The following is a 23,249-nucleotide window of genomic DNA, read 5'->3' as shown; positions in this document are numbered from 1 at the left end:
TAGTGACCGTGTGTCATTGAGGGTCCGCATTCTTTTAACTTTTTGTTCTGCTATCCTTAGATGCTGGCCTTTTATATTTGCATTTGTTGCTTATGGTGCCCAGATAGCTTCTGCACTGTGGGGCATTGCATCTGTTTTCAGTGTAGGAAAAAATGGAAGGGGAGGCACCAGTAAGCAACTGGTCATTAAGCAACACAGTCTGCCACAGTTCCCTGCAGGAAGCCCTTGCACAGTTAGCGTAGTTGCAGTTAAGAGCATAAGCTAAGGGTAGTTTACCTGGGTTTGAATCCCGGCTTCATCCTTTCTTGCTGACTGACTTAGGGCAGCCCTTGCTACTCCAATTCTATGTGTCTTGTTTCCTCATCTGTAAAATAGTGTTAATAATGGCACCTTACCTCAAGGGTTAAGGTTTACTGTGAGCATGAAATGTGAACAGTGAAAAGTACATAGTAAGTAAGCTTAGTAAATATAAGCTAGGACTATTATGTTATCTCTGTGGTACTTATCATTTCTTACTTTGTATCTACCAATCATTCAGGCATTCATTTATTCATTCACTCTTTCCACAAGCGTTTGTTGATCATGTGCCATATGCTAGGGCATGATGCCAGCTGATGGAGAGGGCAATTTGATACTCATGGATGATCAAGTTTCTTTGTTGTTTTTAATGGTGAGTGATAAATTGAGACACCTGTGGCTGTCTAGTGTGGGTTACCAGCAGCTTCTACACTGAGAAATAACATTGCAGGTTTCCAGCTCCCACCCCATGTCTCCTCCACAAAGTTACCCCTTTCCCTGTTGTCAGTGCATACTCAGGAACAAACCTGAACCATCTGAGTCTTTGATTGTATTGGAAAGTTACAGACACTAAGATTTCCTGCTTCATGAGGTGAGTCTAGCAGAGTAGGTAAAGCCCCTGGACTACTGTGGATGCAGCAAGATGTTTTCCCCACACGGCTCGAGGTATGTCTGACCCAAGATACTAAGGATTCCTAGGATGCGCTGTGTGAACTCCATACTAGCCAGCCAGGCAGTTGCAGAGATGGTCCAGAGAGGTTTTGAGGGACAGGCATGGGGGATGGCAGGCTTCAGTTCGCAGAGTCCTGAGCATTGTCTGGTATGCTGAGAGGTGTAACCCTAACCTTCCTCTTAGAGCAGCTCAGCAAACAAACAGGTTTGAATGAGATTTTATCCTCACTTTGCTGATTTGCATGATCTAACTTTCAGCTGAAAGACATAGGAGCTAATATTTATAGCTTTAGTCCCACTCCCTTTTTTATTATTTATGTGTTTGAGTATACATAGGTATGTATATGTGCATGAATTATTTGAGAAGCCACTCAGAAAAGCTCATGTGGTAAATTTTTTTTTTTAGAAATGGCAACTTATCAAGGTACTCCTTTTGTTTCCTGTTCTGAATTTAATTTGCAGTGTGGAGTGACAGGACAGATTATCTCTAGGGGCTTCAGCTTCCTTTTCCAGATTAGCAAAGTGATACACGTCGTCATACTTTCAGAATTGTGACAAAGCTCAAGGCAAGGCATAGAGCATGCAAGTCTTTCTGAGGTGTGTGTGTGTGTGTGTGTGTGTGTGTGTGCAGGCGTGCATGCATGTGTGTTTGATTTGTTTCATTGTTTTGTTTAAAGCCTACTAAGATTTCCTAAAGGTAAGTTAGATATTAAAACCACTAATTGGATACACGTGATCCTGCCTTATCCCAGCTGCAAAGAGAACTATTGCACTTTTGTTAAATTAAGGAGGACAAAAGCCTTGCTGTGGCAAAGTAGAATAACAGGTCTGGCTAGGTGAGCCCTGAAGTTTGCAAGACATCAAGAGATGGCTGTGTGGGTCTTTAACAGCCTGCTAGAGAATGATCAGTTTTTATAGGAAAATTCCAACAGTTGTTCTCTATTATTTTCATGGGCAATGGGACTCAACTGTCAAAGATGGTTTTAGGAAAACTACTATCTCTGGCAAAGTTTCTGGTAGAATGCTACAGAATTAACTCTTTCAATTTAGCAAAGATGCCATTGATAGACACCAAAACCAGTTCTATTTCTGTGGGAAACATTAGCTCCTCATATATATATATATATATCGTCGGCAGCTGTCCGTCTCGAGAGACGATGGTGTAGCTTCTTAAGAGTCTATCTGCACCGCCGAGAATGGCTGTGCAGTCCAACTCGGGAGTGACACGGTATCTGTCTTCTCCCGTGTTGAATCGACATCTTGTGATGACGCTGGAGTGTCCTCTCCAGTGAAGCTGAAGCTACAGAGCCTGGGCAGGGTGATATGGAGGGTCTGCTGTTGCCCATGCAGCAGACCCCCCCTCTCTTCGCAGCTGAAGGGTCCAAGGGAAAGACGGAGTCAATACAGCTTGGCTTCAGGTGCGCCGCAGGAGTTGCCGGTGTTGACTACAACGTCAAACTGCCTTAGGGACTCCGGCTCCGGATTTTCTGTCGGGGTTTACTCCCTTAGCCTTTCCCCTGAAGAGGTATGCCGCAAGGCAGCGGAGGTTTTTTGGAGTCAGAGTTTTCCTTCTCTCTCTCTCTCTCTCTCTCTCTCTCTCTCTCTCTCTCTCTCTCTCTCTCTATATATATATATATATATATATATATATAGTTTGTTTGTTTCTTTCTTTCATAACTTCTAAGGTGGTCAAACTTTTTGACTGTTAGAGAACAGAAAGAGTTTGTCCATGGGGTGCTAGCAGAGCCAAGCAGTAGGCACTGAAAATTGCAGCAGAGAAAGATTGGCAATTTTATTACAAATGGCACCATCCAGGAGAAAAAGAAGCTAATGCTCAAAAGCCTAAACTCCTCCATAGCATGTAGGTCACAAATTATGTCTGGCAAAATTACAAGACATGGTGGGTAAGGGGTCTGAAGTCATCTTAGAAGCAGATTGGTCGGAGGTGAGGTAAGGGTAATGAATCATTTCTTCAAGTCTTGAGGACAGCTCTGAGGCTTTTTCCAGCATCCCTCTGTTTGCTATCATGGGAAAGCAGCTAGGGGGTCTGTCCACCTTAGAGCTCAGGAACTGAAACATGACTTAGGTCAGGATGTTGCCTTTAGCCAGCCAGAGATCCAGACCTTGTGACTATAGTCAGGTCTGGGCTACTATCTTCTGATGTGTTGAGGGTTGCTAACTGTCCCAGGGAAAGGCTGGGTATCTGAGGGCTATACACACACACAGAGATATATATTATTTCTAGAGCTAGGGCTTAAAACCAAATTTAATCAAAATCATAAGGACCCTTGACTTCATGACTAAATATGATAAAAATGAAAAATTAACACAATAATCTCTCATGCACACTGTATTGTAACTTATAACTGGGCTCTATTTCAGGCTAAGTCTAACTCATGAAATAAAATGGCAGTCCAAAACATTTCCAAAAAGATGTATCTTGTCAACTTAAAAAATGCATTGCAATTATTTGTAGGTGAAAGTTAGAGGTATAAGTGAACAAGCCACAGTGTAGTTCAGAAGGGTAGGAAAGGAAGGCAGCCAAGCGATGCCATGCCCTGCATTGTAAGGGGAGTTATATGATCCTTATGACAAACCTAAGAGGAAGGAATTATTATTTCTAATCACTGAAGCTCAAAAAGGGTAATTAATTTGCCCAGAGTAGGTGTCAGAACTGGAATTCAAAACCAGATCTGTTCAACTTCAAAACCATGGCCTGTTGCAATTTTGCCAAACTCTGTTTATGCCTGTGCAGTGATGTGCCAGGGAATACCAAAGCCGCATCATACATGTGGCACATCTTCCTATAGGTCACTTTCATTTGGTGGTAAGTAATTTCAAATGTCATTTTATATTAAATTAAATATGGATGTGTTACACAGTAGACTACACAATTCGAATGATTTTAAATTTAATTTATATATGAGATTCAGAAGAAATTTTATTCTTGAAACAGGCTACTTCAAGCCATGTACTTCTTGAAAGTATGTACTTCTCTCTTCTCCCAGAAGAGTGCCTTAAATGGAAAAGTTTGAGAGGCTAAGACCTGTTGTGTGAAACCTCCTTGGATTTGTTTGTCCAGGGTTGAAATTCTTTGTCAAGCCAAATCTAAGCAGGCAATGCAGTAGTGCCTTATTAGAGTCTATGGAGGGCCCTAACCTGGAAACACTTCACCTCTGGTTGTTAAGAGCAACTCTTTTATTTTGCAGGAGGCCATTATTGAAAACCAAGCCTTGTGGATAAAAATCAAAAGGTGTTTTGGCTATCAATCAAAAAACCAGTATCGGATATGGCACAGAACCTTGGCAAATGACCCCAGTTGGCCCCCGCTCAACCAAACGTCCCACTCTGACCTGTCAGGGTGCAACAGGGGAATGTCTTACAGCAATCCAGTGTTTGAGAGCAATGAGGAACAACTCTGAAGGCAATGGGATATCCAGGTTGATAAAAAACAGAAACAATGACAAAAGGGAACAGTTTCAGTGATTTTTTTTTAAGCAATGAGACTCTAAGAGTATCAGCAGGGATTTTTAGAATCCAAAACCTATTCAATCATGGTGACAAAGTAAAGTCTGTTTGATAAAATACTTTCTGCAGAGCAGAACACTGCCCCAGGAGAGTGCTTTCCTCTTGGCCTTTGAAAGTATTAGAGGTGTTTAGTGAATCAAGACTGGGCTAAGGATGGCAATGGGCCAAGAGACTGGAAAGCTAAAGGAGATGTACTCTTTCTTCTTAGATAATGTACTGTATTTTTTAGTTGAGTTGAAGGAAAGTAGTGCTATCTGTAGTCATAGAATTGTAACACGTTAGTGATCATTTTTGAACTCTTTATTTCATTGATAGAAAAATGAATGCATGGGGACCACCACACCGGTCTTCGCAGTCAAGTTTCCTTTCCTTTGTAGCACTTTTCAGATTTGAGTCATTTCCTGCTACTCCACGCCTTCCCTTACATGTTAGTAAAAATACCCTAAGCTGATGTTGCAGAAACAAACAACTCCCATATCTCGGTGGCTTAACACACAAGAACTTCTCCTTGGGTCCAGGTGACTCTTCAGAATAACTCTCCTTAGAGTGGAGACTGATTCTGTTGGTGGCTCCACCCACTCAACACCAGCACTCCATGTTGACTGTGATGGGGAAGGCAGAGGTTAGGGATCACACAGGGTTCTTTATTTCCTGGCCCTCAAAGTGGCACATATTTCTCCCACCACTCACATCTCATTAACCAGGGATTGGCAGAGGATCTGGGGAGTACAGGTCCCTGTGTTTAGGACTGGTTTTGTGGGCTTCTGACCTGTGCTATTACACAGGGCCCAAACTTTGAAGGACCCTACGCTTGGTTTAATGCTCTGCTGTTGCCATCTTAAAATTCTGAGTAAAATTCCCCACATTTTTATTTTGCACTGGGCCTCACACATTCTGTAGCTGGTCCAGTTGTATTCCTGGAAAAGGAGGGAACATAGCACATATCCAAAAGCCATGGTGCCATCCACTAATCTCTACATCTCCTGACCCTATGACCTTTGAGTTTTAAGAACCCTCATCTTACATATCCAACTCCAGGAATTTTTACTCCTCTGCTTCATTATTTTTGATAAAAGTTAAGTCTTGTGCTACAAAATAATATGTTACCATTGATGTAAGTCCTCATATAACATGCACATTTCTTAGGATTGAGGCTTCATTTTTAAGGAAAAAAAAAAGACCCCCTCTCCCCAGTTCATCACTATTACAGTTTGTTTATCCTGTATTTATTCAGCATAAAAAACACCCAGGTTTCTGTTAGCTCAGCAGAGAATACTGAATGCTAGGAGAAAATTCACAAATTATATTTTAAAGCAAAAGCAAAATTTTTATTTTGAATATCAAGTTCTAGGTAAATGTGGTCGGCAGGGTTGAATGTCCTGGCCCAGGACAAGTGGCTGGCTTTGCTACTATCAATAGCATCTGCAATCATTCCCTTCCCTGGGTCAATTCCTGAGCCTGGCTGGTGGCTCTGTGACGGCAGCTAATTCTGAGGTGATGGTGTTTTCCCCAGTCATGAAGGCACTTTGTTGCTTCTGGTTTTAAAATAAGGTGTGAAGACTCATTAAAATAGTCTGCAGAATTATTGTCTTCCTTGGTACAGAAAGAAATGTTTCCATTTACAAAGTCAGCCTCAGCAGGGATATGACAACTCTGAATGTTTTTTCCTAAAATGGAAAGTTTTTCTTATTTTTCAAAAGTGGGGGGCTGTGGGCAGGACAAGCCAGAGATGGTCTACAACCTAGTGACAAGGAAGAGCAGCATGCACATCAGTAAATCAACAAACAACAAATGCTGGTGAGGATGTGGAGAAAAGGGAGTCCTTGTGCATGCTTGGTAGGAATGCGGACTGGTGCAGCCACTGTGGAAAGCAGTGTGGAGATACCTCAAAGAACTAAAAATGGAACTGCCCCATGACCCAGAAATTTCATGTTTGAGAATATATCTGAAGAAACCTGAAACACTAATTTGAAACAATATATGCACCCTATGTTTATGGCAGCATTATTTGTAATAGCAAAGATTTGGAAGCAGCCCAAGTGCCCATCAGTGGATGACTGGATCAAAAAGCTGTGGTACATTTACACATGGAGTACTACTCAGCCATAAAAAAGAGGGAAATCTTACCCTTTGTGACAGCATGGATGGACCTGGAGAACATTATGCTAAGTAAAATAAGCCAGTCAGAGAAAGACAAGTACTATAGGATTTCACTTATATGTGGAATCTAATGAATAAAATAAACTAACAAACAAAATAGAAACAGACCCATAGACACAGAGAACAAACTGATAGCTATCAGAGGGGAGGGGGGCTGGGCGAAAAGGTAAGGGGACTAAGCGAAGGACAAAAAACCCTCATAGATACAGATGACAGGCACTAGAGGAAAAGGGGGGGTGGGGGGAGGTAGGAGAGAGGAAAGGGAGGATAAATGGTGGTGAAAGGAGACTTGATTTGGGTTGGTGAACATATAATACAATATACAGGTGATGTATTATAGAATAGTACACCAGAAACCTATATACTATTGTTAACCAGTATAACCCCAATAAATTCAACAGAAATTAAAAAATAGAAGAGCAGAGTGCACAGCTCCTACTTAGAAGAGTCCCTCGCCAGGTGCTGTCACCTCCACTGGCTCATTTGAATTGCACAGCTTTCCTGGACTCAGACAAGGAAGGGTCTTACCATCCCCATCTTGCACATGAGAAACCAGACTCAAGCTGAGGAGAGCAGATGTGAGCCTCAGACATGAGCTTCTCAGTGAAACTTCTGTTACAAGGCTCCAGCTAGACAGGGTGCTTTGTATGGTCTCAGTCAAACAAAGGATGAGTTTCTTATTTTCCAGGTGGAAGGAGGCAAATTCCAGGCATCCTGCCAGACTTCGGCTAGAAGTGTGTTCAAAACAACACAAACCACAACCTCTGAGAGTCTGTTTGTCTTTCCGAGACTAAGTTGCTCTTGCCTTGGTCCTAAGTGATTCCATCCTCAGTAATTTGTGCATGGTTGGTGGGGAATAGGGATGGAGGACTCCAGTCCCCCACCAGCCATACAGTCCTAAAATCTTTGCCAAAAGGGACTTATTCTGAAGACTCTACTTGTGACTAATTATATCTTAGAGGCAATAAATGAAGGACCAGGAAGTGCTTAACTTTGTAAAAATGGGGAGTCCAGGCATGGGAGAATTATATTTAACTATTTGAAGGATTACTGTGGGAAAGAAAGCTCTAACCTGTGCCCAGTGGCATGTGCGACCAGTGTGTGAAGAGCATAGTGGGAATGACTTTGGGGTGACACAAAGACCACTGCCCTTATAGCACTGATGGAAGAGGGAGCTGGTGACCTCCCGAGGTGTGAGCTCTGTGACATGGGACATGCAAATGAATATTCAAAACCAATTCCAGAAAGAAGTCAAGTATCAGATGAAACTCAGTTACCTGCAAGATCCCTTTCAGACTGGATATGCCGTGTCTCAATTTGACACTGTGATGTAAACGATTTGTGACTGCTGTCCACACGGAATATCAGACTGACCCACGCGGGGAGATGGGCCAGGGAGGATGGTCCCCAGCCCTGCGAGGTCCCACGGTTTGGACGAGCAGAACTGACAGCTCGGTGACCTTGGAAAGTGGCCTCTAATGGGGGTAAGAGCCTAAAAAAGAGGTGCAGAGCGAGGGGCCCTGCCTGCTAAATTGACAGCTGTGGAATTCTATGCATGTATTTCCTTACAAATAGGTGTTTGAAAATTATGAGAAAAAGAACCTGGGAGAGTGCCCCAACCCAAAGGCAGGGTTACCTGTGCCCCAAATACTTTTCTGATCAGGACTTGGAGGAGAAAAGGACACAGTCACCTGATCCAGGGTCCCTGTATGTCCACTTCAAGGTGGACAGCTCTTACCCACAGAGAAGAACCCTGACTTGGGCTCTCCGCACAAAATGCGCAGTGATCTGAGAATGGAAATGTGCTTGTGCCTGCTGGGTCCTTATGTGCTTACGCAGTAGGCGTGTGCCCACTTGCAGCTGTGATGACAGTAAAAAGGTTATTTATTTAAAGCCATGTACCTAGTTTATGCTATAATAAATTATTCTGTATGAAAAAAGGCAAGTAAAATCCATAATTCTCTTGTTCTAAAATCAATCTCTCTTTTTCTGTAGTGGAGTCTTTCACTCTGGCTAATAAAATGATGTCATTTATTCTGTTAACATTAAATCAAAGCAACATCTTTACAAAGTTCTAGTCATTTCTTAACACTGCAGATGCTATTATTCATTGTTTTGTACACAGGGCATTGAGAGTATACAGAATATTTTTATAGTCATTCTCTCATTTAAGCCTCATGATGATCTTAGGAGGAAGGCAGGGCAAGGATTACTATCCTCCCTATTTTGATGAGGTACCAGATCCTTCAAAAAGCTCAGTAACTTGTCTAAGGGCACACAGCAAGTGAGTGGAGGAACAGGAGCTGGATTCAGACACAGGATCTCTGCCTGCAAGTTCCCTCCTGTGTCTCTCCCATGTGGTTTCCTCTGGGTGAAATGTTTGTAGCACTGAAAATTAGGAGGCAAGAAAGGCAACCATCCAATAGATTGCCATCATGAACATAATTTCTTCTAGAAAGAGTTTTTAGTTTTCATATACATTCTCTTGAACCTGACCATCAATCACAGAAGAGGTCAACTCCCACTGCTGAGAGATTAAAATCATAAAACCAGAGAAACCAAATCTCTGTTTGATCTTTGCTCAGCCCTTGCTTTGTACAGCATTTTAGGGTCTTGTAGAGTCTCTCTTGGTTTGAACTATGCTCACTTCTTTATGCATAAAAAACTTGAAAACTGCTGCCACACAGTATTCTGCCTGCACTTTGGTTTCCATTAGATTTGTTAAAATGACCCTTTAAACTTTATTAAAAAATGACTTTCCTCAAAATGGAACAGACATACAAATAACAACAACAAAATACACCTCTCCTGGACCTGTTGAGGAAGATTGGCCTTCTCCAACACACCAGGCTTGTTCCTTCCTCAGGAAGACTGCATTTGCCATCCTTTCTACCTTGAAGGCTCCCCCTGCACCACCAGTCCCCCACCTTCACAGCTGATGTCTTCTCTTTCAGGCTTCAGCTCACATGTCCCTTCTTCGAAGAAACCTTCCCTGATTACTTTATCTAATGGTGTCCTTGCCCCACTAGCCTATTTGTTCTATGTTATTTTTTAAGATTTTATTTATTTATTTCTAGAGAGAGGGGAAGGGAGGGAGAAAAAGTGGCAGAGAAACATCAGTGTGTGGTTGCCTCTCACATGTCTCCAACTGAGGACCTGGCCCAAAACCCAGGCCTGTACCCTGACTGAGAATTGAACTGGCAACCCTTTGGTTCATAGGCCAGCACTCAACCCACTGAGCCACACCAATCAGGGCTAGTCTATTTGTTTTAAATATAGTGCTTGGGCAACCCTTCAGGTGGTTGAAGTTAAAACAGTTGTATTTGTTCAAGATCACACACTTAGGAAATGGGAGACTCAGGTCTAAAATCCAAGTCCAAGGATTTCCAAATCAAAGTCCTTTATGTTCTTCATACCTGGCTAAGTACTACTAATCAAATTAGTTAATGCACTGGGAAAAATAATGTAAGATGTTGTGGAGCAATGTCCATGGTTGATTGTAAAGCACTCAAAGGATCACCCAGACTCCCAGTTCTATTTCCTTGCTGTCTTGTCCCGACTCTCTCTTCTGAGTGTCTCAGCTCCATGAAAAATCTGACAACGCACTGGTGATAAAAGCTGCACACAGACTGACTATGGAAACTGCTGGGGTTGTGGATGTTGCTAAAAGCTGCTGAAGGTCTCATACATGTTGCATACTGCTCAACTCAAGGGGGCACCATTCACATTATGTTGCAAGCTAAAAATAGTGACTGTATGATATCAAGAAGGCTCTTTGGGTAAGAGAGGACTTTTACTTTTGTAACCACAAACATGGGTATGCAATGAAGAGTCCCACCTGTCCCCCTTCCAATTAGTTTACAAGTCCCTGCACTCTCTCTTGGTAGTGTCTCTCATGCAGACTCTCCTCTACTCCAGGACTCTTGGCCATCACCCGCATGATTATAAGAGCCTCTTAACTGGTCTTCTCACCTGAGGTTTCCTATCTTTGCTTCTCAAGGTCTTTATGGATTATATTGCTGAACTCTGATCATGCCACATCCAAGGTCAGAAATCCTTCATAGTCTACACTAACTACCAAATCCAAATAAAGTACAGATTTCTTACTAAGGATTTCAAGGCCCTTTGATCTGGCCTCATCTTAGACATTTCTCCTTGTACTCAGTAATGCCACACACGGTTATACCCAGCAATTAGTAACTCACTTATTCCCATCATACAGTAATTTTCTCACATTATTACCTTTGCTCATCCCATTTTCTCTTTGGGGGCATCAATAATTATTACTCTTATTTCCACATATCAAAATCCCGCGTATTTTTCAAGATCCAATTAGAATGCAATTGGTTGGCCAAGCCAGAGGGATATCCCTTCATCTGCACATGCATCACAGTCTGCATATCCTTCCTTTGTGTGGTGTGCAGCTCTTCTTACCTTGCATTATGGTCCTGTAGTATTTCAATTTCCTCCAACTACCATGCCACCTTACTTTAACTAGAGACCACATTCTCTGAGGGTAGAGACCAAGACTAATTCATTTTATATTCCCACTTTGCGCCTAGCACAGGATCATGGTTGTGGCTCAGCAAGCAGCTGTGACATGATTGAATAAAAAAGGTATAATCACTGTTAATTTATTTTCCTCCTTTGTCTGTGAACATCTGTTTTCGATTCAGTACAAAGAAGCTTAACTAAAACAATAGGACTATAAATAAAAACAACCAAAAGTACAAAGTATAGTGATTCCAGTGTTGTGCTTAATGAGTTTGACTGTCCATTTATATAGTGGGTGTGTGGAGGTGGGCTGTGAAATTAGAGGGGTTGGGTATATGCTACAAAGACTATCTTAATATGTAGAGAAACTGAAAAGGCTTATTTGCACACAAGTGCAAAGACTCTGCTAGGAAGATATTCAACCCAAGAGAAGAGACAATTGAGGCAAGCAAACTTGTTTAAAAACCAAACACTAGATTTTAGAGAACAGGGGCAAAATTTAAATACAGCTGGGTGTGTATTTTTCAATCTGTTATTTGCTTTTACCCTTAGGAACTTTTGCAAGGGCCAAAGTAAAAGAAATCTATGATAAAATGAGGTGAGGGGAGAGAGAAGTAAATAGAGGCCCCCTCTGTGGTCTGTGTCAGAGTGTAGTAAAAGCCTGGTGGAGAGAATACACCTGTGACCAGTCACCTGGCAGCGATGTGATTCTGGGAGCACAGGTGGAGGATGCATGCTGCTGGTAGCTGATGTATTATGCAGAGACAAAGGTGACAAACCATCTGAGGAGGCCCCAAAATGACTGAAGGAGATAGAAAATGGTCAAAAGAGATGGCAAGTGACCAGGGGTGACAAAATGACATGTAATCATAGAGGCCTGGGGTACCCTGCAACCAAGCTTAGGGTCAGGAAAGACCCACAGAAGCCTCATGCAAGCAGCAGAGATCATCTCACACAGTGGACTGTGACCCATGCAGCCAACACAGGCTGCAGGAGGGAAGAGCATGCTGTAACTAGGAGTCTGCAAGCAACATTCTCTAGACTTTCTTAATGAATCAAGAAGGACTTCAGAGTGGCAGAGCTTTTGTGATCCTGTTTTCTTTACCACTGTACCAGGTTTATGTGACCAGCTGAATGCCCATTTGATCAAAGTCCATGCAGGAACACTTAAGGGACAAAGGGACAACACTCTGAGGAAGTAGTGTAGAGCCCCAAAGCCACTCCACGTTCTTAGTCTGCTCAGGAACGGAGCAAAGTACAAGACAAGGTGACTCCACAACTGGGTGGATGTTCTTTCCTGAAAGCCAAGGCAGTTCTCTCATGACCTGACCCAAGGTTAGGTTTGAGAATTTGATTAAGACTTAACCTCAAGAGTTCAGCCACAATCCATGACTAATTAGAAACTGGTTTGATCTGGAGATAATTTTGTAGGTTTGGATTCTCACTAGATAAACCCTGAATCTGATTTGGTCTGTCTGCCAAGAGTCATCTTTGGGAAAGTCCTAATCTTTGTATCTGTCCACACTTCACCCTCACACAGCAAAGAGGAAGCTTCACAGGTGTCCTGGGGTAGAGTGGATGGCTCAGGCCAGCAGAAGTCTGAGATTGCATCCGGAGCCTGTGTGAGGCGGGATACAAAGTGGCCTGTGGGGGTGTGAGAAATACTCAAAATAAAACACTGGGACACAGGACTTCAGCAGCATTTATTCATGAGTCTGCAGAGTTGGACCGACAGCTAGCCAGGGGCATGCACACCAAAGTGGCAAGAGCCAACTGGTTTTATCCCTAATGCAAAGTAATCCCTCCCCATTTCTTCATTAATTGAGTACTCTGGAGTTGCAATCTGGTGTGATTGCTTAGGTATAATAGGTAATAGGTGTTGGGTAATAATAGGTCTGTCTCTAGCTCCCTTTGTTTTACTGTTGACTCAAAAGACCAACCCCTGATTCACGATTCAGTTACAGAATTATTCCCTACTGGTTTGAGAGTCACCAGCTTCCTTTTTCCTCACATTAGCCGAAGTCACGAGCTCTCAACCAGTACCCCATGTCTGCCCACATCAGCAGGAGCCACACAGCACCTGGATAGATCAAGTCAATCTAGGAGTCAGACTTGTCTGAGCTCTAATCCTGATTTTTTTGATTTGTGATTTTGAGCAAATTAGTCACTATGCTATGGCTTAGTTTCCTTGGTTATTCTCATGAGAATATTATTTATTACTTCATGTATAACTGCAAAAATCAAAGGAGACTAAAATTGACACATAATTTCTTTTTCTACACCTCAGGAATTCTTAAGTCTTGGCTTTGCACATGGCATAACTATTAAATGTGTTGTATGAATCAGTAAAGAAGTAAATAAAAGAATGTAGAAGTGGAGAATGAACGAACTAATAAACACACTTCTAGGAGTTGAATGGATATAATTCTATTTTAACTAAAATGTAATTATCTATGATTTACTGTTTAAAATTATCCTTTTTTAGTTAATCTGTTTATTTTTATTTATTTAAAATAAGATGCAGAGAGATCTACTTCCAGCCTTTGTTTACAGAATCAATTATTTCCACTTCAAGAGTCAACTTTCTTGTTAGATTTAATTTTGTAGCCCTTCTTGTCTCATCATCTGCCTATCCTGAAGAATTGCTTTATAAATAGGCCCTTCTTGGACAATTTCCAAGTCTTCAAGATCTCCCCTGAGAGGAAAAGACCTGTACAAAACAGTCCAGATTTAGACATATTTGTAGGTAGTGTGTAGTTGGTATTTTTGCTGTTCCATCATGTTAGCCCATATATCTGGGGAATAATCCACAGTACTTCACAGGCCTCATTTTGGAACATGGTTCTCAAATTTGACCCATCATGAAAGTCCTCAAGGAGATTATTAGGAATAATCAGAATCTCTGAGATGGGTCCTGGGGAGCTGTACCTTTATCAAGCTCTCCAGGTGATTTTGGTGCTGAATCAAGTTTAGGAACCATACTTCTAAAAGAACAACTGAGAGTATTTCCCTAGATGTTCTATCTTGCCCTTGTTTTTATAAAGACTCATCTGTAATATTCCCTACTAACTTCCGCAGTGTTGACAGGGCATTTTGTGGTATATTTCTTATGGAAATGCAGTGTTTGTTCCTGTGCGTTCTCTACTCTGTATTTTAAAAGCTGTCTGTGGCAGGAAGAAACCCTGCTGATGGACTTCTCTTCCTCGAGGTGAGCACAGTGATCCCTGTTCTTTGTTACAGCTCTAAGTACTGTGTCCTTGACAAAACAATCCCTAATGGCTAAATTCAATGGGGAAACATTGCTGCCAGCCAAAGGCAAAAACGTAGAATGGTTTTTAATATCTTGTTTTCTTGAAGCTAGTTAAAAAATTATGCAAAAACTCTACTCCTTAAATTCAATCTAGTCCACTCTTCAGATAAGGGGAAAAAGAATAATGAATCCTGGACCATGGACAGGTCTGAATAGCTCAAAGGAATCCTCATCTCTCCAACCAGGTTAGATCATCTGGAATTAATTAGTGAGAAATCAACACACCGGGCTCAATGGTCATCGGAGTTTTCAGCAGCAGTGAGGAGAGCAGAGATGTGAATTTAATGTTACCAAGATACTGATCTGACAGCACTGAGGCATTTTTTGGCCACTACTCTGACTCCAGTTGGTGACTTAGCTGACAAACATGGTTATCACTTGAGTCATTCTTGCTGGCACTTGGTGTGCTCAGCTAACAAGCCATACAACTTCCAGTCTGTGTAGATTTGTTCTTATGGCCAGTCATCTGAAAAGCCTTATGGGATATTAAATAGACATTCTGTTTCTGTGCAGCTACCAAATACACAGAGTACCACGGTCATGTGGCAGAAGCTTTGGCAATAATCAGCACATTCCAGCAGCATGCATTGAGCTGTTGAATAGTTCTGGAACAATCTTAATATCTTAGGCAGAAATAATGGTTAGAACAAATTCAGGGTGGTTGCATGGAAAATTTTAAATTAAGGAGAGAGGACACTGGAAGCTTTGAAGTGAGAGTAATGAGTAGCAGCTAGGTGAGAGAAAAGAAAGATGAAATCTGCTAGCAGGTGGTTTTCCCTTGACCAAAAAAGAAATAAGTGCCTCCATAGATATAGGCAGGGGATACAAATATTAGGAACACTTCATTTTTTTCTGAAGTTGGGTTCCCCGGAAACAGACACTGAGACAAGGATTTATTTTACAAAAATGAAATAGTCGTAGGAAAAACTGGTGAGAGAGGGGAAGAAGAGACAAATAAGAATGTGATTTTAAGAAAAGTCTTTACCTCAATGCTGTTAGGGAGCTTTGGAATATAAACTTCACTTCAGTGTCCCAAGTCTTTGCAAGGGAAAAGCACTTCAGACTTGAGCCTTAGTCATGGCTCAGGGCTGCTTGGGCAGGGTGGGAGTGGGGAGGAAACTCCAGGCATCTTTGGGTCTTTGCTGGGATATGCAGAGGGGCTCAAGGGAAGGCCTCTGCAGCATTGTCAGGGACAGGTCATTAGAAGAAAACACACAAGTGCTTGTGGAGGCATTGAAATCATCCAAAGGGATTTGAACAGACCACAGGTATTATCTGCTATGGTCCTATTTTCCACCCCACCACTGACCATCCTAAAGGAAAAAGTTATAAACATCCACCTAATCTGAAAAATGGAATATTGTAAAGCAAACTCCCTAGGTGGAAAAAGTGACTTATTCTCTTTTTCACTTATTCACTTATTGAGCACCTGTCTTATCTGCCACTCCCTGAGCTAAGTGCTTGGATTTGAAGATGAATGGTTCTTTCCCTTGAATATGATAAGAGCCATTTTTCACTTATGTGTAAAAAGCGATGGGAAGAGCTCCTGAAGAAAAGTTGGTTGAACTGAAGAGCAGTGAGGACCACTGAGCCTTGGATACATAAAGCATTAGGAAATAGAATTGACTCCATAATAGAGTAAAACAATGAATACTTATTTGGTGACTGAAGAGAGTATGTTTTTTAAAATTCCAAACAGAAGTAATTAAATAAAAAACAACAATTGCTTCAATGGTCCACACCAAATTATATTATCTGCAATGCACAGTTAATTTTTTAATAAAGACCAAGTAGAGCCTAGGGTTTATTCAAGTTCTTGTACTTGACTCCCGTCAGGGCCATGGAAGAGCTAGCTCAGCTACTTAGCTTGTGTCTCTGCTCCTTTGGAGGGCAGCTGGAGGAGCAGCCATTCCTAGAATAGGAACAGAAACCAGAACCCCTGGGAAGAGTTATTAATAGAAGAGGGAAGGCTTGTCTTCACTGATCAGGAGTCAGTTATAAGTGAGTGAGGTGGAATATTTCATTCCCTTTTACTTCACGTGTTCTAACCAGAAGTCCCTGGGCTGCCCTGTTTCTATTACCAGTTTATATATTCTAACAATCAATCATGTTTAAACATCATAACTTCTGCCAACAGATTCTTAACCACCCAGTTTCTATAGGAGGAAGAGAAACACCTCAGAGGATATAGCTAAGTGGTGAATGGTTTACATATCTGTGACCAGCCAACCTCGAACCTGCCAGTGAGAGGAGAGCTTGTCATATGGGACACAAGAGTAGCTGGAGGAAAAGTAGAGGACCCAGAAGATTTATATTCAGGAGCATGGCTCCAGCAGACTGAGCTCAAGGGCAGGATTCTAGCCTAAATCATCTCTGGCTTCACCTTTTAGGGCCTAGAACGGTTCACACATGTGGGCAGAATTGAACTGAGGCGAGCTGGAGTTCGGTGAGCTACTATCTCCAAGAGACATTTTCTGCAAACTGTACAAAATCTAATCCCTTAGTTCGACAGTTCAGATTTCCATTCCCTGGCTCCAATTTAATTGTCTAGTTATCTTTTCCCCCAAGGCTTTTCTCCAAAAAGAATGAAACAGTGCACATTGCAAGTTGAAATATTTTTGTATGGTAAGTAAAAAATTTAGTTCATACTTAAAATAAATTACTAATGAATAATATTTTTTAATTGAAATTTATTTTTTTTTCAAATTTTTAATTATTTTAAAACTCAAGAAAGTAAAATGTATGGATAGGACCACTTGATAAATGCCCAAATTTTACCTTTTGCAGATGCTTTGATTTCATTAAAATTTATTTATTAGTCACTGCAATATTACTATTAATGACAATATATGTATATTTTCTTATTTTGTAAACATACATTCATATAATCAAGAGATATTCTTTACTTCTTCCTTTAGGTACAGTAATATTTATTTATTTATTTAATTCTTTTTATTGGCATAGTTACACATACAACATCTAATAAAAGAAGACTTTAAGTGTCTATGTATGTTTATTTTCAGGCCGTTCTTGTTATTCATTTCATTTCACAAATTGAATAACATTTGTCCTGTAAGGGAGGAGGTATGAAGAACAATCCGCTCTGGGGGCCCAATTCTGTGTACCACTGCCTCTTTCCCTCAGGTCCTCTGACTGTGACCCTTGCATGCACCACTACAGACTCACTGGCTTCCTTCTGGGCCCCCAGCTTCAGGGTTTTGACACTTTATATTTTCTTTACCCGAAACCCTCTTTGCCCAGGCAGGCACATGCCTTAGCTCTAATATCACCTTTCAGCAGGACTTTCCCTGACCACCTTATTTAAAATGCAACTCCACATCCTCTTCTGCCTCCAACCCCTCACCCCGACCCTCAGTGGCATGGCCTGCTCAATTATTTCTCTCAGAGGCAATATCACTGTCTGCCCAACAATGAGTTTGGGCAGTCTTTCCCCACTGAAATGTTACTTCCATGGGGGAGTGACTTTGGTTTGCTTTGATCATTGCTGCCCTCCTGACACCTTCAACAGTCTCTTATACAATAGAAAGCAAATGCTCAATAAGTATTTGTTCAACAAATTAATGAAGAACTGTAAAATGAAGGAATTGGACCAGATAAGGGGTAAGCCAATCTGATGGAAGTAAAATCTTATACACATAAGCACATCTGTGTTATTCTTGGGAGGAAAAAAGTCTACAAAGTTCGCCAGATTCTCAAAGTTCTCCATGACCCATGAAAGTGAATAAGCTCTGGCACAGGCTGCTTTGTAAGTCCTTGAGCTACTAGATTCTGAGCCTCTCTCTCTTCTAGCCCTTCTTCCATCTGTCCCCTCTGGCTCATTCCATGTATTTTCCCTACAGCAGGGTCATATTTTTGTTTTGTTTCCTTACTAGCCTGCGAACTCAGGGCAGGATTAGGTCTAACTCATGCCCTCTCATCCCTGTGATCCTAACCTGCTATGGGAGCTTAGAAGCTGTTTTCTGAATGAATTAACAGGACAGGAAATAACTGAGAAGTAGCAAGAACCCTTTTCACAGTCTGGATTTATTTTTTGTTCTCAGTTAAGATAGATTTTACTTCTACTCATCCAAGTTTTGACATAGTCACCAAATTCTCAATTTACTGAACTCCTGAATAGAACTTTAAGGCAGGGAGTGGGAAAGGCCAAACTATGCCTTCACCTTGAATGGCCCATACTTGTGTTTGCTAAAGGGAGCTCCCTGTGTCCTGTGTTGATCTGTAGAGAACCTGTGAGTTGTTTTGGTGGAGGGGTGATTAGGGTTGAAAGGGGCAAGGCTTGGTTGACTCTGCTTATAAACAGATTAAGTGCAATTAAAGAGTAGAAATTTGATCACATGTTTGAATCCATATTTCAAGTAGAGGATTAGTTGTGTATTGAAAGTCAAGTATTTTCCTCACCTGCGGTTGTTGCAAAGAGCTCACAAAGACATTCAATCAGATATCATAGTCCACTCCACACCATGTAACATGGTATTAGAGCCTCTAAGGTATGCTTCTCCTTAGTCAGCAGTCACCCAAGCTTTTGTCTTTTTCACCTTGAAGAGCAGTCACCTCTCCATGGTTGTGCCTTTTTCACCAGACTCAGAGTCCCTTAAGAAATATAATCCAATCTCATCCACGCATTTACCTCTCACTGAGATCATTATAGGGTCTTTATGGGAGAGAATGATAGATGATCACCAAATTCACTTTCTCTTCTTCCTGACTCACTGGTGAACCACATATCCTGTCAATCATGAATCTAGGTGTGGTTTTCTAACTGAGTTCTAGCCAATATTCTAGCACGAGTACACAGTACCTCTTCTAGGACTGCTCCATAGATATTTTCAATGATTCTCATGCAATACCATTTTTATAAAATCATAGCAGCTCAGAAGCCACATGTTGAAGATGGTGAAGACACAAGATGAAAGGACCCTGGCCTCTGAATCACTGCTTGGAGGAGACACCTGTTTGCCCTTGTCAAAAGTATTAAAAGAGAGTCAGGAAGTTTTGGCTGAAAATAGATGACAAAGATGTATTTAATGGTCTTAGGGTTTGCAAACTGGAAACCTAACTAGGCAATATCCAGTATTCTGAAAGGGAAATAAAAGTCTGGGAGCTTTATTGTATAAAGTCATTCTTGTGACGAATCAGCTCTGTATCATTAGCCTCTGGATTGGTTCAAGGTGGAATTCATCAGATGTCCAATGATATTCATCAGACGTCCAGTCTAGTCAATGAAACATTTTTTTTTAGGTCATTCAGATGATTAACTGGATCTTTGGTGTGTGTCCTGGCATTAACACACAACACACTAATGTGCATCCAGGTATTGATGTAGGACTGGAAAGCTCAAAAGTTTTAAGTTCTCAGAGTCAATTAAAACAAGAATAATTCTTTCCTTATGTCTCAGTACACTTGAAGTTAATAATTGAGCAGCTTGACCACAGTGTCTTCATTGTATTAATAGCAGTCAGCTTACCTTAACTAAACAGTCTTGCCCATGTAGACACTCAACAATATTTGTGAAATGAAAATCTCCATAAGGTTCTGGTAAGTCAGTAGAGAAAACATCAAGAGAGCTTTGAAATCTAGATAAGACTCCAAATCTGGAGCAGTTTCTCCTTTATGGCATGGGGAAGTGAGGATAGGGAATCATGTGCTTGCCAAGTAGGAGGGTGAGCTGTGGTTCTAATATACTTTACTTGTCACTTGCCTCCGCATTCATGTCTCATGGACAAGAGGTGGAGATGCCTCACCTCTCCTAATCCATATAATCCCCCATTTCTTTACCTCTCCAGAATCAGAGCAGAGTTCTAGAGAAAACAGAGCAGGAGAGAAGGTAGTATTTCCTGGTGGAAATAAACTGGAATAGAGACAAGAGAACTGGCTCTGAGTCCTGGATCTGCCATTAGTTGGCTGTGCAGCTTTAAACAAACTTCTTTTACATCTCTGTGTTTCTTTTTTGTTTTCTGGAAAGTATGTTTTGAGTCAGATTGTGAAAGGCGATGAGACACTCTCAATCATTTACTTCCTTTGGTTTCACTCTTGATGGGAGGCTCTTTAAAGTTCTAATACTTGGTTTCTGGGAGGATCATCAGTTCTTTAGGCTCCTGGTGAGGGACCAGAGCTGGGACTAAAGGTAGACATAAATTAGACACAAATTGCTCCTGCCCTTAGTGAGTCCACAGGTTGGAGGAAGCCACTCTCACCAACTTTGAGGCTCCTTCTCCTACAAGAAACACTTTATCCCCTTCCCCCTCCTGCCCCTACCTCACTGCTGCAAACATCAACACAACAGGTGCCTTTTTCATTCTCCAAGGGGCTGGCTAATACAGGGAGGTGTGATTATACAATTGTGAAAATTTAGATAACATCCTAAATGTTCAGCCTTCTTAGCTCCTGCTCCCTCCATATACTTTACATATTGAAAACTTTTGTCAACTAAAAAGGGAAGGTCAAATAAATCAACCATTATTATTATAGTTTACTATTTGAAAGCTTGTCTCTTCTTGATTAGTGTTATGATTATGGTGGTGATGATGATTATCTATCTTTTATTGACTGTGAAGGGAGCTATAGTTGGCCTTTTACAAATATCATCTTAAATTCTTATATAAACTCTATAATTATTATTGACATTTTACAAAAAAACCCTACAATTTATATTTTAAGTTATTTTTCCAGGTTTATCAATAAAGCAGGGATTAGAATATAGAGTTTTCTGATTCCAAAATGATTCCTGCACTCCCAGTCCTGCCAACCTCTTACTTCTATTGTCATTGTCACCCCCAATATGCCCATTTTATTTTCGAAGGCCATGGTGTTTTTATTCATTTATCACTGGTTAATCTTGTTGTCTCAGGTTTTTAGCAAAGTGGTCATTCCCATTCATTGGCTGAGACATTTATGGACAACACAGGACATTATCTATTTAGTTCAGCAGCTTAAGTCTGGAGACACATTTAGCTCAGCAAAAAAGTAAGAGGAAGGAAAAAAAAAAAAAACCCACAACAAGACAATAGATTAACAGACTAATCCTGTGATTGAGGAGAGCATTTGTTTTCTTTCCTTTGTTACCATAATAGATGAGGTGTGTGCTGAGAGATTTTAAGAACCTGAGAACAGCAATGACAGGTAGTGACTGTTCAGAGTTCACATAAGCCTCGGTGGGTTTGCCATTTCCCCCAAGGAATTAGCCAGGTGGTCTCGTTTAGATGGAGGAGAAAAGTAAGAAGGACCATCGGGCTTTGCTCAACCAAGGAGAGGAGAATGAACTGGTGAGTCTTCCCTTCTTTTCATTACAGTTTTCTCCAAGTGCCCAAGGCTGAGGGCAGGGGCTGTTGAGGTGACGTTGGCTTTAGGACCTAGAGAGGTTTCAGGCTGTTAAGTCTCCTTGAGATCCCGGAGCACAGTTTTATAGTGGGAAGACTTGAGTGTCTGGGAATGGGTGTCTTCGAGATGATGGTACTCTTGCTATCCTTATAGCACTGAACTGTGTGAAGCCTGCTCTTCAGACATTTTTTTTGGAGTAATCAGGTGCATTCTTAAATGGTGCTCATTGAGGTGTTCTTCTGGGCATTCGTGCAACTGAACACACTCGGGCAAAAACTGGCACTGTTTTAAAATTATTCTTATGTTTTTGGTATGCATGTATAACTTAGGGTCAGGGTGCTTTGAGCAGAAGTCATGCTAGTTGCATAGAGAGGTTTAAAGCACCAAGTACTGAAGAAGGAATAGAGTGTGACCTGGGATTTAGCGCATGTTTACAAAAGTGTTCTTACTTCTGCAATTCCTTTACCCCCACTGCTTCTTTCACTGAACATATATAAATCTTCAAAAACCATTACTGAAAGCTTGTAAACTCCTATAGTGTTTAATTTGTGCTGATGAGTTGACCTTTATTATTTTATTTGTTCTGCAGAACTCAGAGAAGACATTAATCCTATTTTATAGAAAAGAAATCTGAGACCAGGAAGGCTGACTAACTTGCAAGGTCATCAACCTCAGGGGACCGGCTGGATATCCAGCCCACTCCTTCCCGCTTTACACCCCATGCGTTCCTGTTGCAATAGTATCTCTAGTTAGGCAATGAGAAAGGGAGACAGAAAGAGGGGCTTGGGACACGCAAGGTGCCCGGGGGCGCAGAAAGGAACCCAGAGGATAGGGCTCATATATCAGAAGGGTGTCAGTTTCCTGTGGGGCCTCTCAGTTCCTATGACTTTTGTGGGAAATTCATTCATCTATCCTTGTTTGTTAACCTAAGGAAAATAAGTGATCTGATCATTTGCATTGGCCAGTATAGCAGCCCTGGCCCACAGGTGGGTCTGAGCACTAGAAAAGCAGCTAGTTCAAAATGAAAGGTGCTATAGTATAAAATATATACTGGGGTTTGAAGACTTAGTTAAAAAAATGTAAACCATCTCATTTTTCATTGGTTACACATTGAAATGATGTTTTGTATTTGTTGGGTTAAAAGAAATACATTATAGAAATTAATTTCACCTGCTTCTTTTTGCTTTAATGTGGCTTCTAGGAAATTTAAATAACAAATGTGGCTCACATCAGTATGTCATTGATTTTGACAATGGTAAGGTACTTTAAAATTTTCAGACTGAAGGGATTCAGGGGATGTGTTTACTGCAAAATAACCTGTGCCAATACTGATTTTTTTCAACATGCAAATGAGTGGTCATAAAAATCTTTAGTTGTTCTTTATTTTTTTCTAACTAGGTGTTCTAGCTGTAAAGTTTATAGCCTAGTATTTTAATTCTTTTTATCACAG

General features: G+C 41.1%; 2 protein-coding genes across 2 annotated transcripts in view; both read left to right on the top strand.

Moving 5' to 3' along the window:
- ATP13A4 (ATPase 13A4) overlaps positions 1-4,438 on the top strand; it is a 124,184-nt gene extending 119,746 nt beyond the window's left edge. The window contains exon 30 of the mRNA XM_090275416.1: positions 4,179-4,438. Within this exon, the coding sequence (XP_090131542.1) occupies positions 4,179-4,391 (213 nt within the window). The 3' untranslated portion in view covers positions 4,392-4,438. The remainder of the gene's footprint in view (positions 1-4,178) is intronic.
- Positions 4,439-21,613: 17,175 nt separating this feature from the next.
- Positions 21,614-23,249, top strand: part of ATP13A5 (ATPase 13A5) — a 99,905-nt gene continuing 98,269 nt past the window's right edge. The window contains exon 1 of the mRNA XM_090275457.1: positions 21,614-21,744. Coding sequence (XP_090131583.1) covers positions 21,682-21,744 — 63 coding nt within the window. The 5' untranslated portion in view covers positions 21,614-21,681. The remainder of the gene's footprint in view (positions 21,745-23,249) is intronic.

This window comes from Furipterus horrens, unplaced genomic scaffold (assembly GCF_987537825.1).
Source record: "Furipterus horrens unplaced genomic scaffold, mFurHor1.1.pri manual_scaffold_1, whole genome shotgun sequence".
Classification (NCBI taxonomy): Eukaryota; Metazoa; Chordata; class Mammalia; order Chiroptera; family Furipteridae; genus Furipterus; species Furipterus horrens.
Note: the sequence above shows the minus strand (reverse complement) of the source record. Positions and strands in the feature narration are given on the sequence as shown.